This window comes from Channa argus, chromosome 3 (genome assembly GCF_033026475.1).
Source record: "Channa argus isolate prfri chromosome 3, Channa argus male v1.0, whole genome shotgun sequence".
NCBI lineage: Eukaryota > Metazoa > Chordata > Actinopteri > Anabantiformes > Channidae > Channa > Channa argus.
Window position 1 is genome coordinate 6,689,103 of NC_090199.1, and position 19,283 is coordinate 6,708,385.

Genomic DNA, 19,283 nt, shown 5'->3' on the forward strand with positions numbered 1-19,283 from the left:
TCCAGAACAGAAAGAACATCAACCTTTATTGTCATTTAGCACATATACGTATCGCACATACATTTTACAATGAAATTCTCTTTGTTGACTCTTCCCCTCTGGGGGGAGCAGTGGGCTGAGTGTCTCGCTGGGGGAGGCTCTGTGGGAACCCACAGAGCTACCCAGCCAAGCTAAAATATGGTACAAACCAGAATATTCATTAAGCAGCATAAGGTCACTAAATGTGACATTATCTTGGTGTCTAAGTATTAATAGACATCATACTCACACTTTGATAAACTACTGTAAACATTTTACAAATGGTTCTTGTCTTATGTTAGGAGGTAGCTTCACAAATGTTCTCGATCCTGAGAATATGGCTCAGTGGTTGTCACAGTGGTGTAAAGGTCTGTTTTTAGTCTCTCCCTCTTGTGGCCTACAGACTAATTACAGCTGGGTGCAAACATTTGCATCCTTTCATTCTGAAATGGCAAAAATGACATGTGATAAAGTGGCGACCGCATTTCAGAAGTGGGGGGACTAGTGGTGATGGGGTGGTTGGTTTGAAACAGTAGTTTTACAGGTAAGAGACAGCAGTTGGCTTCCCACAATGGATCTTTGTTTTTTTCCCCAAACCTGATATTTTTTCACCCCCGACTTAACATTGTCAACTTAGTACCTAAACCTAAGAAGATTGTTGGTTTACGTTCATTTTGTAACCACAACATGTAAACACACCATGATAAGAACATAGTAGGAGAAACTATTATTATGGGCTGAAAATACTTTGACATTTGTCAACAAACTTGTAAAGTTCTTTGTAAATAAAAATTATTATTAATTTATTATTATTATTATTATTATCATCAGCATTTGGCTTCTGGCTGTCTGCTCCTCTCCCAGTAACTTGTCATCTGTGTGATGCCTGTTGTAAGCACGGCGACCACCTTTGAAAGGATGCAGTTGCTCAGAGGATGTCTGGGGTCGACAATAAACATAGTCTGTTCAGGAGGGTCGGTGGGGGAAATGCCAAGGTGTTTCAGGCACATGCCCAGGTAGGCGTCTTCAATGTAGATGGGCTTAATGTGAGGTGAGACGCTCAGGATCTTTGCAGGCAGATCCAGGGACATGACGTAGGCCATGCCCAGAGGATATGGGGGGTACTCTGACTCAGCGACCACAGACCGTGGCATGTAGGACTTTGTTAATGGGTTTCTTAAAACTGGGCTATTCCACCACACCAAACCTGACATGTAGTTTTGTTTGGCCGTGCTGGGGTCCAGCAACAGCTTAACCAAATTCTGTACATGGAGAAACACGTCTGAATCAGTTTTTATGACATAGGAGGCCTTAACACAGTGAGCAGCCAACCACTCCAGCATGACCATCGTCTTGATGGTCAGGTTGCGGTAGCTGTCCTGGAAGTTACTCTGAATTAGGTCGTGGTGCTTAAGGTTCTCCTCTCTGAGCTTCTCCTGTTGCTGCTCAGCATCAGCTCCTCCATGCAGACCTATGATGAAGAGAGTTTCGACCACCTGACCCAGAACCAGCTTCTCATTCCCCCATGAGTTCCGGATGGCGTCCCGAGCTGCTTTGTCACCGGGCGCAACAGGAACGATCAGGATCAGGAAAGGAGTTGTGGTCCTACATGTTGGTGTGTCATCCATGATAAATGTGTAGTTTCTTGGATAGGCCACATAATATGATGCAGGATCAACCCATAGTAACTTTGATAAGGACGTAGACCAGCTGCTCAAACTCTTATCAAACTTGAGAAAGATGGAGAAGACTATCACAGTCCCCAGGATGCAGATGATGCGTCTTAGGCATTGAAAATGTCTCCTCCTGTTCGCCATTGCAACTACAGAGAAGAAACTTCTGTTATTACATGAAAGCTGCACTGTCTGTGCATATAAAACTCCAATTAAACAGCAACACAATCAAATGCTTTAAAACAGCAGTTGGTGTTAGTGTCCAGCAGTAAAATACAGCTTGGTCTTGCCATTCTAATGCTTTTGGAGCTTTCAGTATTTTCCATATTCCAGTGTACCCATTGCTGGACCTGGCGAGCCAAATGAGGACATAATGCTAACATCTGTCCGTCGTACAAACATCTGTGAGCCGTCTGCTTAGGTGGCTTCATACAGAGGTGTAACAGGTAGCTTGTTGGTTTGCTCTGTTTAATGCATGTATTCAGAAAAACAAATTCTAACCCTAATTAAAAATGACCTTATTGCATGATGCACATTCAACTGATGCATTCAATTAATAACACATAAGCAAAGCAGAATGAGAAGCTGCATCAGTGGTACAGTTTGGGAAAATTACAGTAATAAAATATGTACTGGCCCATAATTTTAAGTTTCTCCTCCTGCTCCCCTTCTGCTAATGGATGTGGACACATGGCACAGACCAGAGACACGAGTGGACAGTGGATTTGACATGGCTGACCAGGGACTCTACCAAGACTGTGAAACTTTTAAGCATTTTATTCAGTTTCTTAATGGATCATTTTAATATTGTAAAATTTGAAATGACAAAACGTACAACATATATCCCCGGACGGATTAAAACAAACATGACATTTGGAAAACACTACTGCCCTGAAATCAGTCCCATTTTTTTCCATTTTTTTCATGAAACACTTAATTTCTAATTTATGTATTTGAAATAAATTCCAACATGAAATATTGAAATATTTTCCATTAAATAAGTGAGTAGGTAACATCAAATTGGTTAGCCTTCAAAGTGTATTTTGAGCTTTAAACATACGGTTGTGTGAATAATAATTACAACACTACTTTATATCAGTCAGAGATTGTTCTACATTATACTAATTTAATTCACAATATATAATTTAGTTTACAATGAATTACGGAAGATAAACTTCTTCTTCTTCTTCTTCTTCTTCTTTTCGCTTCGGCTGTTCCCTTTCAGGTGTTACCACAGCGAATCATGTGCCTCCATCTAACCCTGTCCTCTGCATCCTCTTCACTCACACCAACTAACTTCATGTCCTCTCTCACTACATCCATAAATCTCCTCTTTGCTCTTCCTCTAGACCTCCTGCCTGGCAGCTCCAACCTCAGCATCTTTCTACAGATATATTCACAGTTTCTCCTCTGAACATGTCCAAACCACCTCAATCTGGCCTCTCTGACTTTATCTCCAACACATCTAACATGAGCTGTCCCTCTGATGTCCTCATTCCTGATCCTGTCCATCCTCGTCCCTCCCAAAGAGAACCTCAACATCTTCACCTCTGCTCCCTGTAACCTCACTGTTCCACCTGGCTTCCTCTCATTGACACACATGTATTCTGTCTTGCTGCGGCTAAGCTTCATTCCTCTGTTTTCCAGAGCAGACCTCCACCTCTCTAGATTTTCCTCCACCTGCTCCCTGCTCTCACTACAAATCACAAAGTCATCTGCAAACATCATAGTCCATTGAGATTCCTGTCTAACCTAATCTGTCAGCCAGTCCATCACCAGAGCAAACAAGAAGGGGCTCAGAGCCGATCCTTGATGCAGACCCACCTCCACCTTGAACTCCTCCATCAAACCTACGGCACCTCACCACGGTCTTACAGCTCTCATACAAGTCCTGCACCACTCTAACATACTTCTCTGCCGCTCCAGACGTCCTCATACAATACCACAGCTCCTCTCTCGGCACCCTGTCATACGCTTTCTCTAAATCTACAAAGACACAATGCAACTCCTCATGACCTTCTCTGTACTTTTCCATCAGCATCCTCAAAGCAAATACTGCATGTGTTGTTCTCTTTCTAGGCATGAAAACATATTGCTGCTCACAAATACTCACCTCTGCCCTTAGCCGAGCTTCCACTACTCTTTCCCACAACTTCATTGTTTGGCTCATCAGCTTTATTCCTCTGTAGCTGCCACAGCTCTGCACATCTCCCTTGTTCTTAAAAATTGGCACCAGTTCATTTCTCCTCCAGTCCTCAGCATCCTCTCAACTCTCCAAGATCTTGTTAAACAAACTAGTCAGAAACTCTACTGCCACCTCTCCTAAACACTTCCATACCTCCACAGGTATGTCATCAGGACCAACTGCCTTTCCACTCTTCATCCTCTTCAACATCCTCCTCACTTCACTCTTACTAATCTTTGCTACTTCCTGCTCCACACCAGTCACCTCTTCTACTCTTCGTTCCCTTTCATTTTCCTCGTTCATCAACTCTTCAAAGTTCTCCTTCCATCTTCCCATCACACTCCTGGCACCTGTCCATACATTTCCATCCTTATCTTTAATCACTCTAACCTGCTGCACATACTTCCCATCTCTATCTCTCTGTCTGGCCAACCTGTACAAATCCACCTCTCCCTCCTTAGTGTCCAACCTAACATATAAGTCCTCATATGCTCTGTGTTTGGCCTTTGCCACCTCTACCTTCACCTTACGCTTCATCTCCCTGTACTCCTGTCTACTCTCTTCAGTCCTCTCAGTGTCGCACTTCTTCTTAGCTAACCTCTTTCCCTGTATACACTCCTGAACTTCTTCGTTTCACCACCAAGTCTCACTGTCCACTTTCCTCTTTCCAGATGACACACCGTCTCCCTGATCACACTAACTGTAGTGGTCCAGTCATCTGGGAGCACTTCCTGACCACCCGGAGTCTGTCTCAGCTCCTCCCTGAAAACTAGACAACATCCTTCCTTATTCAACTTCCACCACTTTGTCCTCTGCTCTGCCTTTGTCCTCTTCATCTTCCTCACCACCAGAGTCATTTTACACGTCACCATCCTATGTTGTCTGGCTACACTCTCCCCTACCAATACTTTACAGTCGCTGATCTCTTTCAGATTACAACGTCTACACAGGATGTCGTCCACCTGAGTGCTTCTACCTCCGCTCTTATATGTCACCCTATGTTTTACGTCGGATGCCCTTCCTGACACAACCCTCTGCATTTATCCAGACTTGGGACTGGCACACGAAGACACTGCGGTTGCATTGCCCGCTTGCAGTTGCATTGCCCGCTTGCGGTTGCATTGCATTACAGAAGTTAAACGGATCAACTTTATAACACTACTAATATTGATAATTTATGACGCAAAGCCTTATGACGCAAAGCCTCGTGTTTTCATAGGTCACGTGACAATGTAGGACAAAAACCAAAAATAAAGGCCTAATTTCAGATACTCTTCCAGAAGCTGAACAAATGGATTCCGCGTGCAGCATTAGATGCCACTGCGTCATTGCGAGAAGAGGAACGTGTTTCCACCCGACGTCGGACGAGCTGTAACCTGGCATGATGGCGTCATCCATCCATATACTTGCACCGCTTACCCCGTTCAGGGTCGAGGGGCTTCGAGTCTGGCCCAGTAGCTTTTAGGCGAGAGGCAAAAAAACAAAACATTTTAAATAAAAAATTCCTGCCTGGAGTGACACTGCCAAGACCACCTGCAGCTTTCCAAACGCGGCCGTTCACATCGCGGTTCATCGCCGCGTTATCCCCCGTTGATTTACCGCTGGCTTGTTCGAGTCGTGAGTTAAACGTCCGTAGCACTGATCCGGGACGGGTCAGACAAAAATCCCGCAGCTTCTGCGTTGTCCTCGTCCGACCTCGCGCAGCTAAAACTGTCACTTCCGCACTTTCTGCCCCGGCACCGTGTCCATGCCGCACATTTTCTCAACCACAAAGTAAAAATATTGCTGCACAAAGTTTAGATTAAGATAATCCCCGCTAGCACGGTGCGGCTTCTAGAACGGCACGTGCTAAATTGCGACTTACAGGTAAAGTTAGGCAACGTAGTCCCAGAAGAAGGTGCGATGACGTCACCAAGGTAAATAGCGTAGCGAGGGACAAAGGCGAACACCAGGGATTGTATCCGGCGCTTTATCACTTTTATCACCTCGTAGTATCACAATAAATTAATAAAAACAAAACTTGACTAATTTCTTTGACATCACACCAAGATAAACATACACTAAAGTTTTGTTAATCAGCTGTGGTGTTGTTGTTCTTTGGCCTGCTTCACGCGAAACAAAAAAACAAAACAAACTAACAAACAAAAACAAAAAAAGACAATTCTTAGTTTTGCTTTTTAACTAATAATAATAGGACAATTAATAAAATACAATGTGTTACATGGTACATAAGATTTGCAAACCCACACAGATGATGGGAGTTTACTTGTGCCTCTTTTGGCTGTTGTGCTGTTTGTGGTCCAGTAACAGACGTTCATGTGAATTTTGAGGTGGATATTGAAGGGTTAAACCTAGTCCTGAAAATATATATAATATACAAAATATAATAAATTCCAACCCCCATTTTTCTGCTGGGAACAGCCTCCAGGAAGGAATACAGGTGGTTAGAATGCTCATAACAGACATGTTACTGTCAAAGAATGCTAGAACATAACACAAACACATATATAACAAAAACCATATTGCGAATATACCAAAAATTTATCCAGTTAAATTTTGTTGACTTTGGAGAGCAATAACTAATAATGTAGCAGGTAGTTAGGTCACACACTATTCCCTTGAGATGCAGCATCTTGTTCTAGTAAGTAAGTAAGTAAGCGAATAGATGCAAAGCAATAGGCTTTTTACAGAAACTATGCAATCAGATCGTTCCTAACCAGAGTTGGATTAGCAACTACTTGGATTATATCTATGTATCTATATATCTATATATCTATATATCTATATCTATATCTATATCTACTGGTTAGTAGCTAACTAACAAGAATTACATGTAACTAGTTACTCCCCAACAGTATAAGTTATATAATTTTAATAATAATAATAATAATTCATTTTATTTATAAAGCACTTTACATTTGTTAACAAATGTCACTGCTCACAAGCAGATTAAAACCAAGAATAAAACATAATAAACATGTAAAGCATAGAAACGTATAGAACATAAAATAAAAACATAAGAACATAAAAAGTCTTTAACCATTTTTTGAAACAGTCCACAGTCTGTGGCGCCCTCATATTTAGTAGACCTTATGTGTCATTGTAACATAGTTTCATAAAGATTTTCTGGAAATAAACCTTTAATTGCATATTGAGATACAGATAAGTGCAATCTGAGCCATATTAGTTCCAGTGAATGTATTCAGTGTTAAATAGCTTAACATTGTTTTATGACTAGACTATGTGCTTCTTGGAGCAAGCTGAAAGTTTGGAAATTTCTACTCTAGGCTTTCTTTCCCACTATATAGCACATTTTTAAAGTAAAACCAAGTCTTATGACCACAATATTATTCATTATTATTATATTATAATTTATATTTATTAATATTATAATATTTATTAATATTTATTATTTATTAATATTATATTTTATTATATATATATTATATTATATTTATTAATATTATAATATTATTCAATATTATTCATTCATTATTAATTACTATGTTCTGACCCACATTCAACTGAGATTACAACTGAAAAGCTTAAATCTGTTTTTTTTTTGCACTTTGACATAAAGTGCAATTTATTTTTATTTTTAATTGAATTCAGACCTCTGCAACAAAATTGAATCTACTTGTCATACAGTAAATTGATTGTGAATAATATGCATATATGTTTTTTAATTCCAGGCAAATAAATGTCAAAACTGGTTGTTGTGCACTAATTTTAATCTCATACTGATTTTGGGGAAGATTTCCTTGGCCTCAAACAACTATAATATTAAATAAATCCCATGAAGCCATAAACATTAACAACAACTTGAATTTTCCTAACTAGGCCTGTGGTGCTCACTCCCTCAGGTGTCATTAAAATATCACAGTCCAATGATCCATGCACAAGAAAGAGGTGTAACACTGTTTGAGCATTGGCAAACAACATGCAATACGATACCCTGCACATAAATGGCAGAGCCAGCGGAGGTGATAGAGAACACTGACCTGATTAAAAAGTAATGGCCGGGGATTTGTCACTGTGCTTTTGGTCATTTTGTCATAAATTGCAGTCTTTTTATGCCATAAAATCAGACGCATATTAGCATTATGTGTTGCAGCAACACGGCCTATGACAAGCAGGACATTCATTCATTTTCAGCACATATAAGAGTAAAATTATGTTAGAACAGCATAAAGGCGTGACAGCAGTTTTTTTAAGCTTCTATTTGTATTTTAAAATCCTCAGCAGGAGCAGGTTTTGTTGTCAGGATGATGAAACAATGCAACATAATGGCTAAAAGATAAAATATTAATGTATTCTGTGTGTATATATACACACACACCAGAATCTTACCAGAAGCTCATGAAGTTCAGAGTGAATGATTCCAGGAGTAAAGTTATACCTGATTTGTTATCATGTGAATGACAGCGCATTAAAGTCCGGATGAGAGGTATTGTTTGATTAAAATCTCCTGATACAAAGGAAAAGCCCTACGCAGGATGATGGTTGTTGGGACAAAGGATTTCCTGTATACACTGACGGAGTTTTTAAAAAAAAGGTCACGGAAACCATTCATATTGTTTTTTTTTCTGATCTCAATCTACAATCAGTAACCCATAATGACAAATTTAAAAAGAAAAACACTAACACATCTAATTATTCGGGGCCTTTAATTTGTTACTTTGTTGAAGCAACTTTGGCATCACTTACAGCTTCAAGTCTTTCTGGACTGATGGACAGCGATCTCTCCAGAGATGCGCAATAGGGTTCAAATCAGGGCTCTAGCTGGGCCACTCTAGGACATTCACAGAGTTGTCCCTAAGCCACTCCTGCGCTGTCTTGTGCTTAGGATTGGTGAACCTTGGAGGCCCATTGGTGGCCCAGAGGTCCCAAGAACAGTGGAAGAAATTTTCATTGTGGATATCTCTGTGCTTTACTCATTCAGGATTTCCTCAACCCTGATCTGTCTCCCAGTCCCCGCTGCTGAAAAACAGCCCCCACACATGATGCTGATACAACAATGCTTCACTGTAGTGATGGGATTGGTCAGGAGATGAGTGGTGCCTGGTTTCCTGGAAAGGAAAGCAAATTTCTAAAGGTTGGTAGGGCTGTGGAAACAGACCCGTGATTTTAGAGAATGTGTGAATGAACGGCTATTAAAATGTCATTTAGATATGTCAACAAGAAGTGCAAACACTGATTCTCACTGGCAAGTGATTATACATGTGGTGCATCCTTAGCGATCTGTGAAAGGTTCTTTTCAGATGTGTTTATACTGTACGAATTTGACGTCATCATGTGCTATCTGGAACAGACAAAGCTGAGGGCATTATCGCTGAGTGTCTGTTTTACATATACAGTAAGTGTTTCTGATAAAGAGAAGGACGCGTTTCATATGGGCAGTTTCCCAGTGCACATGCATGATTTCTCTACGCGATCAATGGTTTTCTTCTTGTTCCCTTCGAGCCAAATGGTTGCACAAAGTTATTTTAATACGTTTCCACATACTTCAAAGCTTCAGTACCAGAATTTCTGGGAACAGGCTTCCTAAACTTAAAAGCCAGTTAAACCAGCCATTTACCCATTTTACATTTTCTGCACATGAGCACGAACACAGACTTTTTTTTTTTTTTTTTGCACTTCCATGCTTTGTGCAGCCTTCATGAAAGAACCCTCATGATATGCCTCTTTTCCATTTCAGAAATGCCTGTTGGGACAAATGAAAATACTTCTACTGCCATATCAAGTTGAAACTGCGGTAAAAATGAGATTTAAGCAAACCCACAGCACAACTGAGTGCAGCTTTTGAGCAATGAAACAACAGAGGGGACGTCTTAAGAGTAACACACTTAGGAATATAGCCCCACTGTTACATGTTCCTGGGAATCTTTGCTCTGACAAAATTCCGTGTAATTTTATGTTGAACGGAAACTATGGGCCTTCAGTGATAAGTTAAATGGGCCAACAGCTTCCGCCAACACAGAACTCCAAATCCCAGAGGAAAATAGTTTTTCCTTGGTACAGGGATTCACAAGTAAGCAAATACCAAAGAAACGAGCCCCACCAACACACAGAAAGAAAAAAAACGCATTCATTAAAAGGGCTAAACATATGAAAAGATGGTGGAAAAGATGCTCATAAACAGTTTTGTACTGTTTTGTAATGTAAGGCTGGGGTAATGATGGCAATGAGAAGCTATGCCGTGGTGCAATTAAGTCATCATTTAGTGGTTATAACACACCACAAAGGAAAAAGTCATTAGTAATTTGATAGCACTGCATTGCACATTTGTATTACTAATCGAATAAGCATATTTTGTTTGGGTTGCAGCATAGGAGGAAAACAGGATTGCCAAGAATCTCAATCCTTCCTCCTACTTAGAGAAGGGGGAAGATCGGTTCAGTTTAATGTTAACAGTGTTTGGCAGTGGAATGTCTCTGGGTGGTGGTTCTCCCGTGTCCCGTGTCCATACTTACAGTCCTTTGTGTAATCCCAACTTGTCAGACTAAGATTGTGATGTTGTGATGTGTGTGTGAAGGTAAATTCCTGGCCTGGTAGGATGTGTAGGGCCCTAATCTCAACTGGTCTGCAGCCACAGATCACTTTACAGATGTGAAAAGGTCATTCATGCCAGGTAACCGAAAATAAATCATTAACGCCCGTAAACTGAGCAGTCCCCTGTAAACGCAGACTGATCAACTGAAAGATCTGTCACGTTGTTGTACTCAAAGCCTAATTTGATTTGAAGAAAATTCGTTTTCCAAATGCAATACAGGAAATTGTTTACAAATATATCTATTATGCCGATAAGGTTTGTGTGTCCAGTTTCACAATTGATTTCTCCATGAATGTATCAGTCCAGTTTCTAAATATAACCACATAATACAAGATTTATTTCTATCCTGTATACATAAACAAGTCTGACCCTATTTGCAATATCTGTTTTGTATATTGCAAATAGGGTCAGACATTATTTTACATATCCAAGTATGCATCAGTGTGAGTTGTGCCTCGACTCCTCAGCATCACCCATTCCAGTACTTCAGTATTTCAAAAACCACATGGGGGCTTTGATTATCAAGTCTACGAAATTGAACTTTGTGACATTTTGTACAAATAAGTTTTAGAGGTGCGTTCAGCAGTTTGGCTTCTTTAATCATTTAATTTGAAAAAAATACATTAATTACTTCAAAACAAACAAGACAAAAAATGTTTAACCTTTCTGCAATCAGTCAGTGGCATGTGTGCTGTGCTATAAAAAAATTGCACCCTGAGGAGTTTTTAATGTAAACAAGACCGAGTATTCCTCTTCAAAATGTACTGGTTAACTTTTTCTACAACAAAATTCTCATATTTGTCATAAAAATTGTCATAAAAATCTCTTTCGTAGCTTTGATTGTTCATGGTTTTTATCCCATTATTACCTCTAATTCCAATCATTCATACTTTAACATTTCAGGGCAAATGAACATTTGCTTTTTTTTTTTTTTGCAACCTGAGAAGTTTTAAATACACTAAAGGCATCACTGTTTTTCAGAAATAATCTGTAACACATTTGTTACTGCAATTCTCATTTGTAAAATGAGGGATACGACAATTATACCAGCACAAAAAGAAGTCTACAAATAAATTAACCCCCCTTCCCAATATCCTGCCACACTCCCCTTTCCACCCAAGGGATTTCTTAGTGCAAGATTAGTCGTCAATGTCCTAACAAGGGGGTCCAGGCTTCTTCAGATCTGTCCAGTATTTCACCAGCTCTTCTGAAGTCCCAAGTATGTAGGTGATGATCTTTGAGTATTCGCATCGATTATATACCCTGTTGTAGGCCTTGAATTGGGACGGATCTGGCGGTGATGTGACTTGGAGTCCTAGCTTTCTCATGCACATTCCAATATAAGCATCCTCTATGTTAAAGGGCTTGATTGATTTGGAGGCCATTACAAATTTCTCTGGGAGATCATTGGAAAAGACATATCCCATGCCCAGAGTATAGGTCGGGTATTGGGGATCCGGGTACAACTCCTCAGAAACATACCACTTGGAGTTCTTCGAACGTACAACTGGCCTGTTCCACATAAGCATGCCCGTCAGGTAGTTCGCCTTGGGGATACCTGGCTTCTGCAGCATAATCACCAGGTTGTCAATGTTTAGGAACATGTCTGAGTCAATCTTCATGGCGTAAGCTGCTGTAAGGCAGTGGGTGGCCAGCCAGTCCATAATCACCATGGTTTTGATGGTCAGATTGAGATAGCTGTCCACAAAATCACTCTGGATGAGGTCGCGGTGCTGCAGATTCTCCTGTTTGAGCTTCTCCTGTTGCTGCTCAACATCAGCTCCCCTAGGAAGGCCCAACATGAAAAGAGTGTACACCACCTTGCCCTGAACCAGGCTCTCTTTTCCCCACGTCTGCCGGATTGCATCCCGAGCTGCCACATTATTTGGTGCTACTGGTACCATCAGGACCAAAAAAGGGGTATTATTCTTGCAAACTTCTATGTTATTCATAATGAAGTGGTAGTTTCGTGGGTAGGCTTCGTGGTACTGAGTACCTGTGGGGGCTACGGTAGGGAGCGCAGTTGGTGGTTCGGTGGCCTCAGTGGTTTCACTTGGTTTTACACTGTGTTTTGGGTGGACTCTATAAGGGGGAGGATTGTAAACAGAATTAGTCTGATGGAAAATCTTGTTGTAATGTTCACGGATGGCAAACCTCTCCCACCATGTCTCAGAGCCGCTAGACAGAGCGCAACACAAAACGAAGAGCCCTACACAAAGCAGGAGCGTGAACTTGAAGCAGCAGTGAAATAAATACTTCTTCTGAGACCATGCTCTGTCAACGGGTTGTCTGAAAAGACAAGAAATAGTCACAGAAGTTAAAAACGGCCAACATCGTTCTCCCCAAAAAGACAACCCCTCAGATTTTTGTTAGTCAAGCAAACAACTGCACAGTCGATATGTTTGGGCAGGACAATATGGCTGAAATCACTATCACAGCGTTGATAAAATAATTCAGTGTATGCAACATTCAATTTAAATAAAATGGAAGTTCAGTAAACTGACCTTTGTCCTACAGTTCTGCATTACACCAGACAAATCTCTTCACACATACAAAACAAAAACCGTATTAATGGTCTTTCAGTTTACATTTAAATAAAATTTGCTCAGAATAAGTTGGACAATTGCAATTTTTTTAAACCGTATGATATAATCATACTTTCATGACTGTCGTGGATTTTTGATCTTTGACATTTTAAGAAAATTTAGGTCAGATAAGGATTAGCTGTCCGTTTATCTCCAATCCTGGAGGGGATATGGACATATTGGGTCATCCTAAAGTTGAAAAATAACCCTATCAGCTTTCATAGATGGACAAACTGTAATAGTTGGATCCGGACCTCAAACGTTTCTTTGACATTTCTGCAAACACTTCAAATTGTTGCTTTGGCTTTTAGTGGCTACGTCTCGCGGCTACAGATAGGGTTTAAAGTGGGCTGTGGTTTATGATCCTTGTGGATTCTTTTTACGTAAGTAGGTCACACACGTCTTCTTAAGATCCATGGGAAGTGATTTTACTTGCTGGAAAGGCATGTAATAGGAATCCTTTAATTTGACTCTTAACGTACAGTGGTAATAATAGTTTTCCCTAGTTCTTTGTAACCAGCTCTCGTCTCGGCAGCTCATGACCTGAGATGACCTGCTCAGTGTTGTGCTATGTCAGAACTTTGCCAAAACTGATAATACCAGTACAACAGTATTTGTACATTTGCCAGTAAGGTTTCCTAACTGAGCACGTTTCCTACAGTGCGACACAAAGCAGCCCACCTCACGAAGGGTAATGTAAAGTTTGTCTTTCACTCTTATAAAACTAGTTAAACCAGAGTCCTGGTTACAATTGTAATGATAGTTTTTGGTTTGTTTGTTTTTTGCCAATCTTAATTGACCTCTTAGGGCAACAGGCCTTTTGATAAAATAAAAACGGCTCCAACTGTGTTTTGTTCAATACAGTGATTCCAGCATGTTTGGTCTGGTTTAATGTTCTTGGATAAAGTCGACAACATGTGCAGCATTGTTTGTTCTGTTCTACTGTTGGGTTAAACAGTTGCTGAAACGGAGTGGAAGTAATGTGGTGTTTAATTCATAATCCGAATACCTTGGTGTTAACTCATTTGTTTTTTGAATTCCTCGTTCACTCTTGAGGTCATAAAATGTGTTGATATTCTACATTGTTCTTATCGATGACAGCTTAAATGAAAACATGCATTAAAGAGACATTGTAGGAGTTCAACAGTTTCAAATATTCCATTTATTCATTTGTGCCAGCTTCTACATTTTTATTTCTATATTTTCAGCTTTTCCTCTGCTTTGTATTATTGTAAATTGAAAAACTGTGACAGGCATTTGTTTTAGTATTTCACATTTACTGGGGAGAAGGGTTGATTAAGAAAATAGTCTGTAGATTAATAACATCAAATATCACTCAGTAGCCTTGACAGGAAATAGACCCAGTGGGTCCCAAATCCTTTTGAAGGGAAGTTTTTCTACATTTCTTGTTGGAAGTTTGTCTAAAATTGAAAATTCATGATAGTCACGATAGTAAATTAAATGGGGCTTTGGACTGTTTGTCATAAATTATGCTGAACTCAGAGATGAACATTTAGACAGAGAACATTTACACTTTTCTCACCTTTCTACACCTTCTATAATCCAGACGATTTATTAGGCCTAACTAAGACAATGATTGGATTAATAATCAATCATTAACATAATTATCTGCTAAACCTAGTTTGTCCCAAACATTTAGGAATAGGCCACAAAGCGTGAAATGGCGTCAGTGTGTGGTACAGCATTTTCTAATGACATTTAAATTCATCTTAAACGTGAACAAGCCGCGGACGTCAGTAATTTATTTTCAAACTAACTGAAAACTGTTAACCTGCTACACACCTGACGGAAAGTGATGGGGTGAACTCTTGCATGTCTGTAGGCCAAAGCTGCGTTATTATCCACCAATATTTTACCTCTGCAAGAAATAAACAAGCATTAAGACGCACTAACCACTGCCCAGAATGCGAAGCGTGTTTTAAACTAAACGAGGACTAGCAGCCAACAACTGAGACCACAACGCCACAAAACCTGCCACCGCCAACAAAAGCACCTGCAGCGAAGCTCCAAACTCAGAGGCCGCACAGCGGCCTCTCAACTTACGGATGCGAAGCACTGATCCCTCTAATCTCAGCGGAAAATGATTTCAAAAGTCGCCGTGATCCCGGCGCAGATAGTATGGACGGAAGGATCTCGGCTTTGAGTGCGCGTCTGACACCGAAAGACGAAGGCGGAGATGCGTCAGGGCGCACAGGACGCACCGCGGAGCCGCTCTGAAGTGCCATGAGGGCGGCTGTTGGGTGTCCAGTTTGAGTGTGTGTGTGTGTGGGGGGGGGGGGGTTCGTCTGTATTTTTGCTTCTGTATGACGTTACTGGCGACTGAACGACGACAACCTACCAGCAAAACAAAAAATAGGCAACGCACGCCAGGCCAATCAAGACAGCCACACGAGGAAAGGTGCGTTGGATATATGTTACAGGGAGTGGAGGGTGACATGTGTGAGTGTAGCGGAGGGTGATTGGTTTTACCCGCAAGATCCATATAATCAAGCTAATATGTATCCATCTATCAGTCGGTCTATTTCTAGTTTGCACAAGTCTTTTCAGGTCGAATTAAGCAGGGCAACAGCAACACGCAGCATTTGGAGCCTCGGTAAACGTCCTGAAGGCATATTCTCAGTTCTTGTGCGTACAAAGCGCCACAGAAAGAAGACAAGTCAAAAAGCCCCGAAGCCAACTTTTTAACTTATTGCCAAAAGTAGTGTTTCTTATTGGCTGAAAAGCTAAACACACAGTTGAATAGTGCTGACGATAAGAGTAATAAATACTGTCATTATGTTTACAAGTCGCAGCATCTTTGAGTAAAAATGAAGGAATGGAACGGCATAAATACCCCCCGCAGCGAAATCAGCCCAGGTCATTCATTAAACGGGTGAAGTTCGCTGTCTCCTTCGCCCTTGTTGTTCACATGAAGTGTTGAAAGTTGCGAAATGAGCGGAAAGAAACAGCGCGAGGGGCCTGAAAAATCTGACCGCAGAACTGAATGGGTTGTCTGGGCGTGGCACTGTAATCCTGACATCAGGCGGCCAAGTTGGACCGAGAGGCCGAATGATCCCTCGCCTCTGTAATTAGGACTGAAAACACTAAAAACATTTCGGTGTATTTTAAAACACCTTCTGGGCTTCTGTGCGTAAAACGCGCACCCTACCCGATTACGGGTTTTGATTTTTAAATCACCCCTAACGGCCGAGAATCATAATTAAAATAATGGCACCAACACAGCTGCACATCACATCTCATGTAAATTCTCCGTGGAGGTGAAAACATCTGTTGCCTGCTCGTAGACTCCAAACATCGAAGTCAATAAAAGTGAGCGAAAGTCGCAAACGTGACATCAACTTTATGTGCGTTATTAGAAACGATTGAGGGGAGAGTTTGCCAGGTTTCTACCCACGAGCAACCTAAAACAGCGGGTGATCTTTTTACATACATGTCAAGTCATTAACCTTGAAGGCAAATAATCTTAAGTCCTTACCTTTTCAGGCAATGGACGCTTGGGACAGTTCCTAGGTCCCGCATGACTGCAGCGACTCTTATCGTATTTATTGAGCTCGACCCATGAAACCCGAGCGGGGCAAAGGAATTAGAAACTAACTGTAACTTTGGCACTGCATGAAAATATACCCTTAGAATGAGTATGCAACGGAGGGAGGAGAGAGGGAGGGGGGAGGGGGGGGGGGTAGGGAGAGGGAGAGGGAGGGGACACTGAGTCATAAACTTTGCGCTCTTTGAAGAGATTCCTAATAATTGTTTACCTGGTTTCACACACACACACACACATTTACGAAAGCCGATATACACACACGGAACAAGAGAGGCTAGAGACGAAGGCGAAATCCTGGTTTGGTCCTTTCCCCAAATTAAAACCAGCTCAACCATTCACCAGAAGTAAACTGGGATTTCGAAATGTATTGCATGAGATCAATTTTCCTAAGAGCGCGTGAGAGGGAGAAGAAATAATCTTCGCCCCAGTAATTAAGCCAAGGGTGGGAACAAATTCCCGTTTGTAGAGAACTGTAGGCCCACGGGAAGATGCGATCAGGGACCATAGTTTCACATCAGGGTGTCCAGTATTTTTTTCTGGGTACAGGTTATATGCAGTAGACTCGCAATGTATAAAAGTGAAAGCATCCTTATTCTAAATTCTTCCAGGATAACTGTTAGGAGAGTTATCCGGAGGTGATGTTGCAAGCTGGAGGCTATTTCTTATGGGAAATTTGATCCCCTCTCCCTCCTTCAATACTAGGAGATAAAACAGATTTATCACAGTTTGAGGCTGATTTATTTCACTTTTGTCTAGTGACACAAGTCATTGTGCAGTAATCTATTATTAATATTGGTGTTATAAAGAACACATTGCAGTTCATTAGATAACGAATGGGCTACACCCTGGTTACCTGGAAAAAGGAGGTGCCAAAATGCTCTTTTGCATAGCAAATCTATTTCACTGGGCCAGGAGGAAAAACATGTTAAAGGATCTTTACGGTTTAAGAGTGATGCTTCTTGTGAAACAATTCAAATGCAAACATTGATGCTCCCATGTTTGCAAAGTGACTAGTGGGTTATTGTATCTTAAGATTGTGTTAAGATAAGAAACAGGGGAAGGCAGCTGGTTTCCTTAAAGCTGGTTTCCTAAAAAAAAAAAAACAGAATTGGCCTCCAGTTTAGACAATTACCATGAAGTATTCCTTGGCTGGCATTTCCTGCGAGGGAGCCAAAGGAGAGTCGTCGTTTTTTTTTTCTCAAAGTTTCGCTCCCCGAAACTTTTGAGAAAATAAGATAAAGAGAAGAGAAAACAACCTTTCAAACCGTGTCAAATGTTTTTTTGTGTGTGTGGGCAGTGGCACTGTTATGCTCTTATCTGTGATGCCAATGTAGAGTGTCAACCATTTCCTAGCTTCCACCACTCTACCTTCTTTACTCAACTTTTAATTGATGTCAGCCACTGCACCGCTTTCTCCTTTCAATCCCCCGTTTTTTTATCGTGTGGCTCGACCATACAATAAAGATCAGCGTACGAACTGTCATGTATCATGTCGATATTAATACTCGCATCGACGTAATCATCCACAACAGTTATTCTGAAAGTCTGCTGTCACTACTGTCTCATTCCTCTGTGCTGCAGAGTCAGATTTTTATCTGTCGTTAGCATCACAGAGGCCCCGGCAAGATGAGTGGTTTGTTTCATAAGCACCGCAGAAGACCTGCGGTGCAGCAGCTTCTACATTTCTGTAGTTAAGTCGGAAAGGGAAATGATCTCCCTCACTGCATCGGGGTTTAATGCAGATCTCTGTCCCGTATTAAAAATGTTAGTACAACATTACTTCCTGTACGATGGTATATTATACATATTATACACTCTGTCCTTGATCACAGCGCATATCATTCATGGGGTCCTTAGCTTTTGTCGTGGAAAAAAATATGATTTGATCTTACTGAGAGGGAGAAATGAAGATGATAAGTGAAACATACTTGTCTCTATGTATTTTATTATGTCTAACAGAGTGCAGCACAGTCTGAATGAGGAAGTCCCCTTAAAAGGAAGTTGCGTGTCTTCTTATACAGTCTTTTTGCTGTAAATATCTGTTTACTTAACCTCAGTTAACAGGTTCCACGTCTACAAAGAACTGGTGCTTTGTGAAAGACTAACACCAAAGTTTAGCACATGTTAATCAGGTCACTTGTTTGATTCTCGTGACTGAAGATAAAGTACAGTTACAGCTGGCCGTACAACACGTACAGGAATTCATTAGGTTTCAACCTGAACCTGATCATTCACATGTTTTATAAAGCAATTAGCTCTTTTCCTGAGATATAGACATGTCAGGGTCCTGGCCTTTTCACTAGCTTCATTTCCTGTCCCAGACTTTTATTTTGTAGACATTCATCATTTTTTTGTTCCATGGTTAATTCTGGCCATCTCACCACTGATCACCGGTCCTGGTTGTTTTTACCTGTCACCCTGGCTATTTGAACCCGGGTCTAGGGAGGATGTCTCTCTCTACTCCTGGACTTTGTGCTTTCTTGTTTGGATGCCTGGCGTCTGTTCTGCCTCACTCCTGTATTTGGAGTCTCATTTTTAGTCTGAGCTTTGGGCCTTTGCTTATCCCCGTCTGCCGGTCCCTTCTCAGCATTGCTTATTTGGGTTATTCAGTGTTTGGTCATTTTGTTATCCCTGTCTGTTTGCCTCTGTTTTAGTGCTCGATTTGGGTGTCTGTTTATGTGCACCACCAGCATAAAGCTGACTT

General features: G+C 41.0%; 2 protein-coding genes across 13 annotated transcripts; both read right to left on the reverse strand.

Moving 5' to 3' along the window:
- LOC137124222 (beta-1,3-galactosyltransferase 2-like) lies at positions 1–5,784 on the reverse strand. Of its 6 annotated transcripts, none has more exons than XM_067498987.1 (2): positions 5,741–5,784; positions 1–1,840 (listed from the first exon to the last, which is right to left on the reverse strand). In XM_067498987.1, the coding sequence occupies exon 2, from the start codon at positions 1,833–1,835 to the stop codon at positions 846–848; it is 990 nt and encodes a 329-aa protein (XP_067355088.1). In that variant the 5' UTR covers positions 1,836–1,840; positions 5,741–5,784; the 3' UTR covers positions 1–845. The 6 variants fall into 6 exon arrangements, with proteins under 6 accessions (XP_067355088.1, XP_067355087.1, XP_067355084.1 ...); XM_067498986.1 differs by lacking the exon at positions 5,741–5,784 and adding an exon at positions 5,476–5,734; XM_067498983.1 differs by lacking the exon at positions 5,741–5,784 and adding an exon at positions 5,410–5,734.
- Positions 5,785–8,415: 2,631 nt separating this feature from the next.
- Positions 8,416–16,688, reverse strand: LOC137124296 (beta-1,3-galactosyltransferase 2-like). Of its 7 annotated transcripts, none has more exons than XM_067499148.1 (3): positions 15,869–16,461; positions 14,818–14,893; positions 9,916–12,718 (listed from the first exon to the last, which is right to left on the reverse strand). In XM_067499148.1, the coding sequence occupies exons 1-3, from the start codon at positions 15,894–15,896 to the stop codon at positions 11,584–11,586; spliced, it is 1,239 nt and encodes a 412-aa protein (XP_067355249.1). In that variant the 5' UTR covers positions 15,897–16,461; the 3' UTR covers positions 9,916–11,583. The 7 variants fall into 7 exon arrangements, 6 of the variants coding, with proteins under 6 accessions (XP_067355251.1, XP_067355247.1, XP_067355248.1 ...); XM_067499149.1 differs by lacking the exon at positions 15,869–16,461 and adding an exon at positions 16,511–16,645 and having other exon boundaries at positions 9,917–12,718; XR_010913940.1 differs by lacking the exons at positions 9,916–12,718; positions 14,818–14,893; positions 15,869–16,461 and adding exons at positions 8,416–8,945; positions 16,511–16,688.
- Positions 16,689–19,283: the final 2,595 nt, after the last annotated feature.